This window comes from Orycteropus afer, unplaced genomic scaffold (assembly GCF_000298275.1).
Source record: "Orycteropus afer afer isolate SDZICR_OR568_19922 unplaced genomic scaffold, OryAfe1.0 scaffold00036, whole genome shotgun sequence".
In the NCBI taxonomy this organism is placed as follows: Eukaryota; Metazoa; Chordata; class Mammalia; order Tubulidentata; family Orycteropodidae; genus Orycteropus; species Orycteropus afer.
The window spans coordinates 16,973,228-16,989,601 of NW_006921623.1; the positions used below are offsets into that span (position 1 = coordinate 16,973,228).

Genomic DNA, 16,374 nt, shown 5'->3' on the forward strand with positions numbered 1-16,374 from the left:
TTGAAGAAAGGGCTGGAGGAAGGCAACATGTCTGGCCTGGCAGGAATAGGCCTTGGGTTACTGCTGGTAATCCTGTCTTCCCCTTGTGGGATTAGAGAAGGTCAGATTAGAGAAGGTCAGAACATGTGGCCTCCTTGTCGTTTTTGCAATTAGTTACAATAAAGTTTTACTTTCAACACTCTAGTACACAAATCTTATTTTTAAATTATTTTCTTTCATTAATTAACAATTTTCTCCCTTCCTTCACATTGATCAAAATAAATGCATGTAATTGAAATGAGTACATTTTTTACGATAGCCCATGTTTGAAGATGGCCCATAGGATAAATCTGAATTTGATTAAATACTCTCCATGTAAATTACAAAATGAAAATGAAAGAAGAGTTCAACTTCTGCATAGGATGTAGAAAGCTATGAAAAACTTTCACTTCACCTCAAATAAAATCAACTGATAAACAAACTTATACTTTTCTTTAATGCCATAAAATCCGTGGACAGAAAGAAATCTAAAAGTACTAAATTACAGATGGCATTCCTAGATAAACAAGAAGTAGAGGACTTTTTCACATCTGGGTCACTTGCTAAACCAGGGATTTGGGCAGAAAAGCAACCACACTAAAGAAATAGTCTTTGTTTGGATGAGGTAAAACAACAAACTTTTGATGAACCTATGAGCACATATTACTGTAACATTTAAATCTTACTTTCACTCACTGCCGTGGATTTGGATCCGACTCATAGCGAACCCTCCTTGGGTTTCCAAGGTGGTATCACTATGGCAATAGACTGCCCAACCTTCCTTCCAAGGAGTGGCTGGTGGGTTTGAACCTCCAGCCTTCCGGTTAGCAGTCAGATGCCATAAGCACTATGCAACCAAAGTTCTCCAAAACAAAGGTATTTCTACCAAGTTAATTTTCTTTCAAGGAAATTTTGGTCAGTAAGCAGACACTGTGAACAGGGCTGGAAAGATAACTTCCAATTTCTTAGTTTCCAATAGCAGCCCAAGATTTCAAGGTCTAGCAATCTTGGGAAGTTTAGTGCAAGAGGCTTAACCTCAACCCCAATGACTTTGAAGCCAGAGGTTAACTGAATCTAACTAAAGACTTTTAAGCAAGTATTTTGAGTATTAAATCAACTTACATTAAGAGCAAAAATACCAACTCTGTGGCTACAAAGAAGCCGGTGGCTGGGCTGAAAAAGAAGCGAGATTTTCTTAAGCCCCCAGCTTTTTAATTCTAAGAAGTTGTTAGAGCAGTTTTTAGAATTCAAAAGGACCCCATGAGTGGGGATCCACTCCACAGCAACTAATAACAGCAGCAACAAACAGGGCAGTGGTCTTCAACAAAAGAAATTTTGCCCCTCAGGGGAATTTGGCAATGTCTCTGGTGTCATATTGCCTAAGGCATTTGACTGCTAACCGGAAGGCTGGTAGTTCAAGCCCACTAGCCACTCCTCGGAAGGAAAATTGGTCTCTGTATAGATAGCACCTCAGAAACCCAAGAAGGGGTCACTGTGAGTCAAATCAACTTGATGGGAGTAAGTTTGGTTTTACTTTTGGTTTGGAGACATTTTTGGTTGTTTAACTTGAGGGGGTGCTACTGGCATTAATAGGTACAGGCCAAAAATGCTGCCAAACATCCTACAAATGCACATGACAGCCCCTCAACAACAAGTAATTATCTGGCCCAAAATAATGCCAATGTTGAAAAACACTGTGCTAGAGGAGTTAAAGCCACAACTCTACCACAAACCACCTCGTGACTGAATCAAAGTGAAAAAGGTCATCACACTAGTTGCTTCAAACAGGAAAAATCACTCTCCCTCTGGATGGATGGATTGATGGATGGAAGAAAGGAAGAGAGGAAAGGAAGGAGGGAGACTTAATAAAAAAAAGGAAGATAAGAGAAGAACGTTATTTACTCCAGTTTCAACTATTATACACAATACACAGTGTTGTGAGCTCCCACAATATACAGTAGATTTTTTTTAAAAAATTATAAATCCTGAAAAAAAAGCAGAAAAACATGATTCATACATAGGCAAGAGAAAAATCAGCCAACAACAACAACAAAAAAAAAATCAGGTATTGGAATTTAAAGTCCTTGACAAGGACTTTAAAGTAACTCGATGAATGTGCTTTTTAAAATATCAACAAGGAGGACAGAATGAGCAAAAAGATAAAGACAATTTCCAGAAATATTTGGAGAACCAGCAGCAAATCCTGAAACTGAGAAATGAAATACCTGAAATAAAAAATTCCTATAACAGGCCTGGACAAACATATTGGACGTTGTCAAGTACCATCAAGTCGGTTTTGACTCATAGCGACCCTACATACAACAGAACAAAACACTGCCTGGTCCTCCACCATCCCCACGGTCATCACCATGCTTGAATCCAATGTTGCCACTGCTGTGTCAATCCATTTCATTGAAGGTGTTCTCCTTTCTCGTTGACCTCTACTTTATCATGCGTGATATCCTTCCCCAGGGACTGCTCCCTTCTGAAACATGACCAAAGTATAAGAGATAAAGTCTGGCCATCCTCATTTCTAAGGAACATTCCGGCTATAACTCTTCCAAGACAGATTTGTTCATTCTTCTGATGACCCATGAAATATTCAACATTCTTCGCCAACATGCAATTCAAATACATCAGTTCTTCTGTGGTCTGCCTTATTCCTCTCCAGCTTTCACGCAAATAAGAGTTCTGAAACAATTCTGTCAGGTACACCTTAATCTTCAAAGTGCTTTTTAGCACTTTAAAGAAGTCTTTTGCAGCAGATCTGCCTAATGCAGTATGTCACTTGATCCCCTGACTGCTGCTTCCATGGGCACTGATTGTGGATACAAGTAAAATGAAATCCTTGACAACTTCAACCTTCTCTCATTTATCATGTTGCTTATTGGTGCAGTTAACCAAATTGTTGATGATGATTTTTGTTTTATATTCAGACGTAATCCATACTAAAGGCTGCAGTCTTTGATCTTCATCAGTAAGTGCCTTAAGCCTTCTTCACTTTCAGCAAGCAAGGTTGTGTCACCACACACCGCAGGTTGTTAATGAGACTTCTTCCAATCCTGAAGCTGTGCTCTTCTTCATATAGTCCAGTTTCTCAGATTATCTGCTCAGCATACAGACTGGGTTAAGTATAGTGAAAGGATACAACCATGACACACACTTTTCCTGATTTTAAAACATGAAGTATCCCCTTGTTCTGCTCAAACAATTGCCATTTGGTCTATGTACAGGTTCCTCATGAGCACAATTAAGTGTTCTGGAATTCCCATTCTTCACAATTTTATCCAAAATACAGATGAATCCATTTCCATAGTCAATAAAACACAGGTAAATATCTTTCTGATATTTTTTGCTTTTAGCCAAGATCCATCTGACATCAGCAGTGATATCCCTCATTCCATGCCTTCCCCTGATCCAGCTTGAATGTCTGGCAGTTTCCTATGTACTGCTGCAATTATTTGTGAATTATTTTCAACAAAATTTTACTTGCATGTGATATTAATGATATGGTTCAATAATTTCCTCATTCTGTTGGCTCACCCTTCCAAATTTCTTGGCACAGACAAGTAAGCAGCTCTAGCACCACATCTATTTGCTGAAACATCTCAATACATATTCTATCAATTCCTGAAGCCTCTTTTCTGCCAATTCCTTCAGTGCAACTTGGATTTCCTCCTTCAGTATCATTGAATCTTGATCATATGCTGCCTCCTGAAATGGATGAACATCAACCAATTGTTTTTGGTATAGTAACTCTGTGTATTCCTTCCATTTCCTTTTGATGCTTGCTGTATCATTCAATATTTTGCCCACAGAATCCTTCAATATTGCAACTCAAGACTTGTATTTTTTCAGTTCTTTCAGACTGAAAATTACTGAGCGTGTTCTTCTAATTTTCTAACTCCAGGTCTTTGTACATTTCATAGTAATACTTTATCTTCTCAAGCTACCCTCTGAAATCTTTTGTTCAACTATTCTTCATCATCTCTTTCATTCACTTTAGCTACTCTGTTCAGGAGCAAGTTTCAGGGCCTCTTTTGATATTCATTTTGGTCATTTCTTTCTTCTTGTTCTTTTAATGACCTTTTTGCTTTCTTCATGTATGATGTCCTTGATGTCATCCCACAACTTATCTGGTCTGTGCTAATTAGTATTCAGTGTGTCAAATCTATTCTTGGGATGGTCTCTAAATTTGGGTGGGATACTCTCAAGGTCCTAATTTGGCTCTCATGGACTTTTTAATTTTCTTCAGCTTCAAGCTGAACTTGAATATGAGCAACTGATGGTCTATTCTGCAGTCAGCTCCTGGTTTTGTTCTGACTGATGATACTGAGCTTGTCTATCATCTCTTTCCACACATGTAGTTGGTTTGACTTTTTTGCATGCCATCTGGCATGGTCCACATGTATAGTTCCTGTTCATACTGTTGAAAAAAGACATCTGCAATGAAGTCATTGATCATGCAAAATTCTATCAGCGATCTCTGGTGTCATTTCTATCACCAAGGCCATATTTTCCAACTACCAATGCATCTTCATTTTCGACTTTTTTCCATTTCAATCACCAGCAATCAACAATGCATCTTGCTTGCATGTTTGGCCAATTTCAGACTATAGAAGTTGGTGTGTTAAACTGGGTTCTCTAGAGAAACAAAACCAGTAAAGCTTATATAGAGAGAGAAAGAGAAATTTATCTTAGAAAATGGCTCACACACTTATAGACGCTGACAAGTTCAAAGTTCTTGTCAAGCTGGAGGCTTTTCCCGACTCATGCAGCTGCAGGGGCTGACGAGCTCAAGGTTGGCAGGCAGTAAACTGGCTGTTGACTCCAACGAATAACAAATCCAAGATCTCCAGGCCAAATGGTGGATTGTTCGCGCACAGACAGTTGGAGGCAGCACAACAGAATCCCGATCCACAAGAAGAGTGTCTCTTTTCCCAGGATGTCCATGAATATACTGGAAGCAAGTCACACTCCTAGGGAAACTCCCTTTCAACAGAGTGGCTGCTCAAAACGTATACATCTGATCCCATCATGGGAATAACATCACAACTGCTTAAACCACACAGAATTGTGGTCCAGCCAAGTTGACTGCTCCAACTATCACAGCTGGTAACACATTCAGTTTCTTCATCTGTGGCTTTAGTGGTTGGCGTGTAAATGTGAATAATGGTTTTATTAACTGGTCTTCCTTGTAAAGATATTGGTATTACCCTATAACTAACAGCACTGTATTTCCATGATAGGTCTTGAGATGTTCTTTTTGACAAAGAATGCAACACCATTCTTCTTCATCATTCCCATCAGAGCATGACTGTCCAATTCAAAATGTCCAATATTAGTCCATTTCAGCTCACTAATGCTTAATATATCAGTCTTTATGCATTCTAATTCATTTTTGACAACTTCTAGTTTTTCTATATTCACACTTCATACTTTCCACATTCCAATTAGTAATTGAAGTTTGCAGCTGTTTCTTCTCATTTTAAGTCATACCACACCAGCAAATGAAGGTCCAGAAAGTTTTACCCCATCCACATCATTACGGTCAACTCTACTTTGAGGAGGCGACTCATCCCCCACTGCATTTTGAGTGCCTTCCAACCTGAGGGGCTCATTTTCCAGCACTATATCAAGACAATGCTCCACTGCTATTCATAAGGCTTACAGTGGCCCATTTTTTTCAGAAGTGGACTGCCACATCCTTCTTCCTAGCCTTTCTTAGTTTGGAAGTGCCACCAAAACCTGTCTACCATGGGTGATCCTGCTGGTATTTGAAATACAGTGGGCACAGCTCCAGCATCACAGCAACACAAAAGCAACCACAGTATGACAAACTTCACAGACAAGTGATGGTACACTGGATACAAGAGAAGAAAGAATCAGTCACTTTGAAGACAGATCAAAAGAAATCATCCAAATTAATCACAGAAAGAAAAAGACAGACAAACAATGAAGAGGGCCTCAAGGACCTATGGGAGAAAATCAAGCAACCTAAGATACATGTAACTGAAGTTCCTAAAAGAGAGGAAAATCTGGGGCATAGAAACTATCTGAAGAAATACAGAAGAAATTTTTCCAAATTTAATCAAAAGCTACAACCTACAAATTGAGGAAATTCCATAAACTCTGATTAGGAGAATGAATGGGAAGAGATGATCTCCAGGGAAATCTAGTTTAATGTCTTTTTAAAAATACCCTTAAAATCGAATAATAAATAGGTTTAATAAGAATATAATAAAACAAATGGTTATCACACATTTAATATACCTGATATAATTCAGGTTTAAGAAGCCTAAAAATCTTTGTAAGACCCCAGAAGTCCCTACAAGTTTTATAAGATCATCGGAAAAAAAAGTACAGAAGCAATCTAGTTGTTGTTATTGTTGTTAGATGCCATCAAGAAAATTTCAGCTAACAGACACCTGCATGACAAAGTAGAACTGCCCCACAGGGTTTTCTGAGCTATAATCTGTATGGAAGCAGATCAGCAAGTCTTTCTTTGCACCAGAGCTGCTATGTGGATCAAACCACCAAACTTTTAGTTTTTAGTGAAGTGTGCTTAACTATGGCGCTACCAAGATTCTTTATCTAGTTTTAACTTGAACTTAACATTTTACTGAACAAAAAGTCATATCCCTGTATCATGCTGAACCTCAAAGCCACATTGAGTTGTATGGGTTTCCCCCTCCCCCCCGTAAGTGTTCTCTTCCCTCCCCTCCCCTGGTAACCAACAAAGAAAGTTTCCTTCCATATATATGAATTGTATGTTTTAACTTACCTTACCTGAGCAACTATTTGATACAAGAAGGCTTGAAAAGACTTTGTAAATATACATAACATAGTTGTACTCACAGCTAAGAATTATTACAGCAGTGTAGAAATCATACATAGATCATAAGGGGAAAAGACAAATGCAGAATATAGAGTGTGGTAGTTATGTCTGTCAACTTGGCTGGGCCTGGTTGAGTGGCTGGTAGTTATTCCCCATGATGAGACTGGCAATCAACTCCATGGTGGGATCTACCATAAGCAGCTGAATACCTCCTTTGGGTATGTGGTCTGCTTCCCATATATAAGCAGCAGCTCTGGGAATGGTCTCTAGCTTATGGCATGCTTGGACGTGTAGCCATGTCGTTGTTCAGCAGCCTGCCATGCTCTGCCAACCTTGGGACTTCCAATGGACTTAAATTAATGGCCTGCTGTGTGGTTTGGTAACATCGGGACTGTGCCTTTTTATCTGTGGGTTTGTCAGCCTCAGCAGCCACCAGCTGTCTGAGTGAAGAAATGCCTCTAGCTCCAGTGGGCCAGGAACAGGAGGCAGAGCTGGACCCCAAGGTTGAGGGGCTTTCACCTAGCCCCTAGAGCCTGGCACTTTGAACTAGGACTTAAAGCCTCCAAATTGTAAGAATAAACTCCTGTTTGTTATTTGTGGCATTTGTAGTATATATTCTTATCAGAGCAGCACTAGGTGACCAGAACACAGAGTATTCCATGTGCGGGCTCTGTTCCTCCCCAGTCACAGAAAGCATACTTTTCCTCCAGCAATGATACTGCAGCAACATGTGTGCAATATTTCTGCCCAGAAAAGTCCATCAGAGACTCAGCACCCAATGTTTTATTAGGGGTTGTGAGTAGGTGCCCTCTACCTAGCATGTACCAAAATTCCAGACTCCAAGAATGAATAAGGCTTCAGAATGAATCATATTGTTTATACACTAGAGGTACAGTAAGTTAACTTCATCATTTAGGGAATATGTGTATCACCACAGGGAATTAAAAACTAGCCAAGTTCCCAGATTCCAGTCTTGACAGTAGGCTTTTATAAGGATAGCAGTCTCAAGCTGGCTATGTTAACTCTTCTGCACAGCATAAAATAAAGGTTCCCCAGACCAGTGTCTTTACAAGTAAGCCACACCATTTAGCACCTGGTACCACACTTAACATTCAGATGTGCTCCAGAAATACATACTACACAAATTCTATTATTCTTTAAACATCAAAATGCAACCTCAATAACAATGAAAAAGTTCATTAGCCTTTTATTCATTCAGATACAATTCTATGCCATTTAGCCATAAATGACTATGATCTTGCTATATCCTTTTCCACACAGCTCTTGGGCAAATGTTTTTGTTGCTGGCTGCCATCAAGTTTGCCCCTAATTCATGGCAATATCATGCCAATTAAATGAGCTGCTGCCCAGTCCTATACCATCCCTATGATCAGTTAAGGACCAAGTCATTGTGATCAATAGGATTTTCATTGGCTCATTTTCAACAGATTGTCAGGTCTTTCTTCCTAGTCTTTTTTAGAATGGAAGCTCCACTAAAACATGGTCAGCATCATACCAACACGCAAGCCTCCACTGACAGATGGGTGGTAGGTAAGCATGAGTTACACTAGCTAGGAAATGAACCCAGATTTCCCACATGGAAGGCAAAAATTCTACCACTGAACTACCAGTGACCTTTTGGTCAAATATGGGGTACTTTTACTGGGGTAAGGAGCTCAGGTAGCACAGTAGTTAAAGTATTCAGCTACTAACCAAAAGGTCAGTGGTTCAAACCCACCAGACCGAATGAACTACCAGCAGGAGAAAGATGAGGCAATTCGCTCCCATAAAGATTTACAGCCTTGGAAACCCTATGGGGCAGTTCCACGCTGTCCTACATAGGGTTGCTATGAATCAGAAACAACCTGGTGACAGTGGGATGAGGGGGTGACAAAGAAAGAATAAATATCTGAAATTAGCCCCTAGAAGTACCACTAATTCCTTCACTAGAAAAACAGAGAAGAAAAACCTATAATGCAAAACTACCTTGCCTCTTATTATCATCTATCCATCACAGAAGATCACAGATTTAAGCTAGAGGACCCATACTGCCTAGGTATAAGATTTGTTCAATAAATCTTTTGATTTGATTGTTGAACAAATTCTTTAACTACTCAAAGACTTAAGATTCTTCATCTGAAAATAGGGATAACAAAGGTCCTATGTTTTACTGAGGGGCCATTAGCATTCAACGAGATGCTGCTCTGTGAGCAACTCTGGTGAGAAAGGGAGTAATGTTAAAACAAAAAGCTACAATAATGCTCTTAAGATTTTCAGGGATTCTTCTCAGCACTAACCATAAAGTGTTGGCCATAATAACTTCCGATAGCTGTCAAATTGCTATCAACCTACACCAAAAAATGCCAAACCACCACATATTTACTTCAATTCCTCATTTTTTGTTTGTCTGCAGTTGGGGAAGCATGATTTGTTTTAGATGAGAAGAAAAAGCAAAGAAGTGGACCAAGAAACCTACCTGGCGGTTCTACCTGCTCTATGAATATACGTGTTGGCATCCTCTGGACAATCAAACTGAAGAACCCAATTCACAGCTGGGAAATCTGTACAAAAAGAATGTCAAGTTAAGAAATCAGTTTCAAGATCTGCCCCGCTGCACTATTTTTACATTATAATCATGTTCACCAAGGCTTTCAATCACAACAAACTGATAGTTACCATCTGTGAACTCTATTAAAAATAAAACTAATTGAATATACTAACAGATAATAAACACTTCTGTCCTTTGGCAAAATTAATGGCAGTGTTTGAATGTGAAGACTACTTCATGTCTGACACAGAAGAGACAGATTGGTTTGCATCAAACAGAATTAAATACCCTGAAATTTAATAACTAAAAGAAACACTACTCATGGCCTCCTAGGAACTATAAAACTGGCTTCTAAATTTAAATGAAGATTTACTTTTCCTGCTACTCCCATCTCCATTCAAACTGATAATGTCTTTCTAAGTTATAAGTCCCCTTCCTTATTTCCTAGCAGTAACTGTTGTTGTTATGTGCCCAAGTCGGACCTAACTCATAGCGACCCCTCCTTGGGTTGCCAAAGCGGTGACACTACGGAAGTAGATTGCCCCATCTTCCTTCTGAGGAGTGGCTGGTGGGTTTGAACTGCCAGCCTTCTGGTCAGCAATCAAGTGCTTCAGGCACTACACTACCAGAGCTCCCTAGCAATAATTAGTCCATACATATTACTAGGGACTGAAGTTTCCATTCCTTTCCAGAGACTCCTGCTCTCATTTCCTTAAAAGAACTACCTACTTTTAATTTTTTACAGATATGCTGTAAGGACTTCAGATCAATTTCTATCCTAGAAAAAAGGGCTGAACACCCCCCGCAAAAAAAAAAGCATTGTAAAACAGTAATACCTATGGGCATCAAAAATCACTAAAGCCTTCAATTTTTAGGAAGGTGGCAAGAAAAACAGAACAGAGATACTAAGAACCCGTCTCTCTCTCTCTCTCTCTCTCTCTCAATCTCTCAATCTCTCAATCTCTCAATCTCTCTCTCAATCTCTCTCTCAAATTGAAGTAACCAGGTACCTCAGAGGCAGGGGCAAGTTTCAGAGTTGTAAAAACAAGATAAGCTAAAAGCAACAGTCAGACTTTCAGGTCCCCTCTCTTATCCTATACATTTAGCTACCCTGATGGAGACTGAAAGGCTTATTCCAAAGAAAGCATTCAGATGCTAAGACACCAGAACCAGGAAGAAAACAGATACAGAGTAAAAGTAAGGAGCTCTGGTGGTGCAGTAGTTAAAGAATTTGGCTGCTAATGAAAAGCTGGCGGTTCAAACCCACCAGACGCTCTGTGAAGAAAGATGAGTCAGTCCAAATCTTCTATAAAGATTTGTTGTTGTTGTTGTTGTTGTTATGTGCTGTCAACTTGGACCGACTCAAAGCAACCCCCCTCCTTGGTTTCCAAGGCAATATCCTATGGAAGTAGATTGCCCAACCTTCCTTCCGAGGAGTGGCTGGTGGGTTTGAACTGCCAGAGCTCCTCTATAAAGATTTATAGCCTTAGAAACCATATGGGACAGTTCTACTGGGGTTTTGTTTTGTTTGTTTTTTCCTGTTTCTTTTGTTTGTTTTTGAGTGAAAGTCTACAGACTGATTGGGAGGCCCCTGAATTGACTTCCTTGCTGTTGTGTTAGGGTCCATCAAGTTGATTCTGACTCATACGGACCCATGTGACAATGTAGGACTGCCCCACAGGATTATCATGGCTGCAATCCTTATGGGAGCTGATTACCAGGTCTTTCTCCCATTGAGCTGCTTGGTGAGTTCTAACCACCAACCTTTCTGTTAGCAGCTAAGCACTTAACCATGTGCCCCACTAGGGCTCCTCGACTTCCATGCAAGGCTTCCACAAAGCCAGCAGCAAGCTTAATCCCTCTGCTCATGAGATCAAAGTATTCTTCCTTGAAAAACAATGTTCAAAGAGAAAAGACTTGGACATTGAAGTCCCTCATAAAATGATCAACTCTGTCCAAACCAGCTTTCACTGAAAACCATCAGTCAGCAAGTCTCATTTACGTACAAATTAACTGAAATAAGCTTTTTGGCATCTTGTTTTTATACATAAAATGACATCCAATTAAAGACATTTTAGAAAAGCTTCAAACTTGAAAGATAGAGACAATAAAAAGAATAAAAATGGAACACAGCAGGAACAGAAACAATGTGGGGAGAAGATAAAACTTAGAAAATAAATGTAACATCTTCAGAGAGAAAAGAAACAATGCATTCAGCAGATGAGAACAAGAGCCTGTATAAAAGAACAAGGAGGCTCTCTTAGAACTTAAAAATAAGAACTTTACTAGGAAAGCTGAAACAAAATGTCAAAGAATTCCCCCAAGAAGAACTAGAGAAGGCCAAGAGGAAAAAACAACAATAGGAATGTTACAGGATTAATCAAAGAGCTGAAATACTTCTACAAAGAGAAAATAAGAAAAATAAATAGGAAGGGAGGAAGGAAAAGTTGGTAGGTTAGTCTTATAAAGAAATTTTATAAAAAGGCAAATAACTCAAAGTAAAATAAAAAAAAAGTTCAACAAAGGAAATAATGTTAGGCTACATCTTCCCTCAGCAGCAAACAATAATTACATAGTCAAAATAATGTAAATACTAAAGTTTATTTAACAAAATCTTGATAAAACTATACTGAAAAGATAGAAGTAGCAGAAGACAGGTAGTATTTAAAGGGGTGGTAGTGAGAGAAGTAAATCCTCAACTATCATAAAAAGAATTCATTAGGTAATTTCTAAACTTGATAAATTAAAAAATAGCAATATAAGAATATTACTTTGAAATATGAAGCAAAATACCAAAAGAAAAAGAAAAAAAAAAGATTCTTCAAAATTGCTGGATAAGTACAAGACAAGTATTGATTTGGGTGAAGGGGAAGGCAATATACCAAAAGCAAATGACCAACACAGTAACACTAAGGAAAAGGAAAACACACAGATGTATACAAGCGGTACAGAAAACAAAGATTAACACTTTTACATACACAATACTTACATACACAATACTGCATTATCTGTAATAACAAACATTAATCTATGGGTAGATACATAGGTAGACAGGCTGACTGCTTAGGTACATTTAGGCAAAAGAGAATATACTTATGACAACATATAAGTTTGGTAGACAGTATTTCTACACACGTATTTGTATGTGCTATAGGAATGTCCATGTCTATAATAGAGTTAACAGGGGGCAAAGTTATGGTAACTTCTCAGCCATAGCCAAACACCCTGAGCAAGCAAGTTCTTGGGCACAGGGGCTTGGGACCATGCTGGCGGGACATCAAGCTCAATCGGCATAACATAGAATGCAAAAGCACTGTTCCATAATCTACTTTGGCAAGTAGTGACTGAGGTCTTTAAAAGCTCGTAAGCAGCCATCTAAGATACAACACTTGGTCTCTCCTCATCCTGAGCAAAGAAGAATAAAAAAAACAAAGACACATGGAAATAATTAGTCCAAGACACTAGTGGATATAAGCCTTTGCCTACATAACCCTAAGACCAGAACTAGATGGTGCCTTGCTACCACTATGAACCACTTAGAAAGGGATCAGTGTATAAGACCCTGGATAGAATGGGAGAAAAATACGGAACAAAATTCAAAATCATAAAAAAAGACCAGGCTTACTGGTCTGACAAAGACTGGTGAAACTCCCAAGACTACGGCCTACAGTCACCCTTTGGGCCTAGAAGTGAACTTACTCCTATGACTTCCAGCCAAACAACAGACAGATGTACAAGGTGAACATTTATACCAGGTAGATACACACTCCTAAAAACAATCAACTATGGAGATCAGAAGGGCATTATTTGCAAAGGGAGCTAGCTCAGAGGGCAGGAACGCATAGGTAGGAATGAAAATTAAAAAATAAAGGATTGTTAGTAGATAGTTCTGGACAGCAAGAAGGGGCAGAGCAAGGCTGCTATGTTTCATTAAAACTGGGACTATGCATCTTAGCCCAGAATGTATTGTTCATTAAAAATAAACTCAACTATATATAAAATTAAAAAAAAAAAAAACTAGTATACGCAAAAGAAATTCCTGAACATATACACATGAAGAAAGTTTTAGAATATTCTTTGAACAATTTTTAGAACAGAAAATAAACTCAAAACTTAAATGTCCATTATAATGAGAATGGATAAATAACCAGATAAATAAATTCATTCTATGGGAAAGACTACACAAATAAATTGGATCTTTACATTTATGGGCTAAACATATACATCAGGTAGATATACGCTAGTTGGAGTGATCGATCATGGGAGAACAGAAGGGCAGTGTGCACAAAGGGAGACAGCTGGGTGGGGCGGGAGTGCATGGGAAGGAAGGCACAGGGAAAAGGTAACTACAGGGAGTAAGTTGGGAAGAGAGCTGTTACACTGTGGGGAACTGCAGTCAACGTTGAGACAAAATATGTACAAACTGCTATATGGAAAATGAATTTGTTCTGTAAATTTTCACCCAAATCACAATAAAAATTTACTTTAAAAAAAAAGTCATAGATTAATATGTATAATGTTATTGTTTACTTGAATGTTTAAAACATTCAAAGTAATACTATTTTGTCCATATAGATACATTCACGGGAAGTAAACTTATTTAATTATAACAGATATTCTTAACATTTTTTATGCCATAGGTAAACCCCATGATTCCATTCTCAGAATAATGTTTTTAAATGTATAAAATAAAATAAATTACAAAAGAAAAACATAATGAAATACACACATCAACCTTTTTAATGTCTAATATATCAATGTATAGGTGCTCTGGTAGCACAGTGGCTAAAGCACTTGACTGCTAACCAGAAGGCTGGTGGTTCAAACCCACCAGCCACTCCTTGGAAGGAAGGTTGGGCAATCCTACTCCGTAGTGATACTGCCTCGGAAACTCAAGGAGGGGTCGCTATGAGTCGGGGCCGACTCGACGGCACATAACAACAACAACAACAACAACAACATATTAATGTATATACTTGTTTGAGACATTAACTCACATGATCTACTTGTGTGTCTAATAGCCACTATAATCAAAATATTAATGAGTATAAACAATATCTCAGAACACCTGCCAAAACCATACTGTGTTATGAAAATATTTATGACAATTGGAGACAAAGTCACAGGTATTACCAGTAATACAGTGGTTTGGTAATTATATTTGTAACTAAAGAAACGGTTACATTTTAATGCAGGCTGAATGAAACCCTAAATTAATCCCTGAATTAATCTTTATACCTTAAACCAAAAATATCCCCTGAACTCTTCTTACAACCAAACAAAAGTTTAGCTTAACTAGGAAAAAGAAATACCTACCTTGAGCATTATGCCCTTTAAGATCGATTTCTATAGGATCAAATTGACAACAGCAACTTGAAAGATTAGTTAGGAACCTTAAGGGGCAATGAGTTTATGTTAATGGAAAAGGAACAACTCAGAAAAGGAGGGTGTGAATGGTTGCAGACAATGTAAGCAATGACACTGAATTATACATGTAAAAATGTTGAATCGGGAGTTCCGGTAGGATGGCAGAATAGGCAGAGACCACACAGACACTCCAACAAAGAAAAGGAGAACCAATGAACACAGATACAGAAGATAATCCTGGACTCCTGAGCCTTGAAAGGAAGGATATAGAAGCAGACTAAACTCCAACTATCAGAAGACTTGGCATGAAAACACCAAAAAAGGAGACATACGGAGCTGTGGTGTGCAGCAATCCTGATGGCCCAGACAGCTTAGATATTGCTGAGTTGGTGGTAGTACCTAAGAATTAACCTAAAAATCAGCCCTGCTACCCAGGGAATGCACGGAGGACTGCTCTGGTGGCTGGGGAATAAAAGGGGAAGCAGTGAAGAGGACTGAGCAGTGGACTTTTACCTGTCTGGAGGGCGCAGCCATTTTGAATGCTTACAAGCAGTTTGACCATTTTGGATATTTAAAGCAACAGCGTTCTCCCAGATTCCAGGGACTTGAAAAGGCTCCACTTGCCGGGAACGCCAAGGACAGTCCAGACCCAGACGAATGGAAAGGTGCGACATTCCCCTTGTTACTCTTATACCCCATACCCTCTTCGTGAACAGAGATGCATGTGGCTATCCCTCACTACCACCCACCTTCTGGGCCGGCAAGAATCCCATCCAAGTCTGTGTGCTCAGACAGAGGCAACGTGCCCCGCCATGCCCCGGTTTTCTTTTTCTTTTTTCTGTTATTTAAAAACTACTATTTGTTTGTTTGTTTTAAAACTACTATTATTGTTATTACTTTTGTCCTTTTTACTACTATTCTTTATTCTTCCCCTCCAAGATTATAGTTTTCAGCTATTTTTCTTTCCACTGTTCTGGCTGTGAATTTTTTTTCTTTCTCACAATTAACCCCATTCCTTCTTTTTCTTTTGGCAATTTTCCCATTTTTTTCTTCATTATTCTCCTTCTATACCTTTTTTCTCTTATTGCCCTCTCCCCAAATATTGAAGGTTTTTTTTTTATTTTTTTTTCATTTTCCCTTTTTTCTTTTTTAAGTTACTGTTCCTATGATTACATGGAGCATTTTTTGTCCATTTGCTTTTACTTTTTTGATGGTTATTCAACTGTTATTTCTGTCTAACTGAGTGGAAGACAGCAACAGTCCCCATACGACACAACTACACCCACACCTACTGCAGCTTCACATACTAAGTGACAACCACAACTTCCTTCTCCACCAACAGACCAAACATATAAACAACCACCAAGAAGAGCCTGACTTAACCTTCACAAACAGTTAACAGAGATCTAAATACAACAGCACCACAATGTCTCAGAGACAACAGAACCACCACAATCCACACAAAGAAGCAAGATAAAGTGGTAGAAACAAAGGAACAGGATATAGACCCAGAACACATCCCTGAGGAAGAAGCAGCATTAGAACTCTCTGATAAGGAATTCAAAAGAATTATATTTAGGTATCTTCAAAGGATTGAGAGACA

General features: G+C 38.7%; 1 protein-coding gene across 1 annotated transcript in view; it reads right to left on the reverse strand.

Moving 5' to 3' along the window:
* Window positions 1-16,374, reverse strand: part of DDX10 (DEAD-box helicase 10) — a 381,553-nt gene that overhangs the window by 333,391 nt on the left and 31,788 nt on the right. Inside the window, 1 exon segment of the mRNA XM_007936575.2 lies at window positions 9,333-9,417. Coding sequence (XP_007934766.2) covers window positions 9,333-9,417 — 85 coding nt within the window.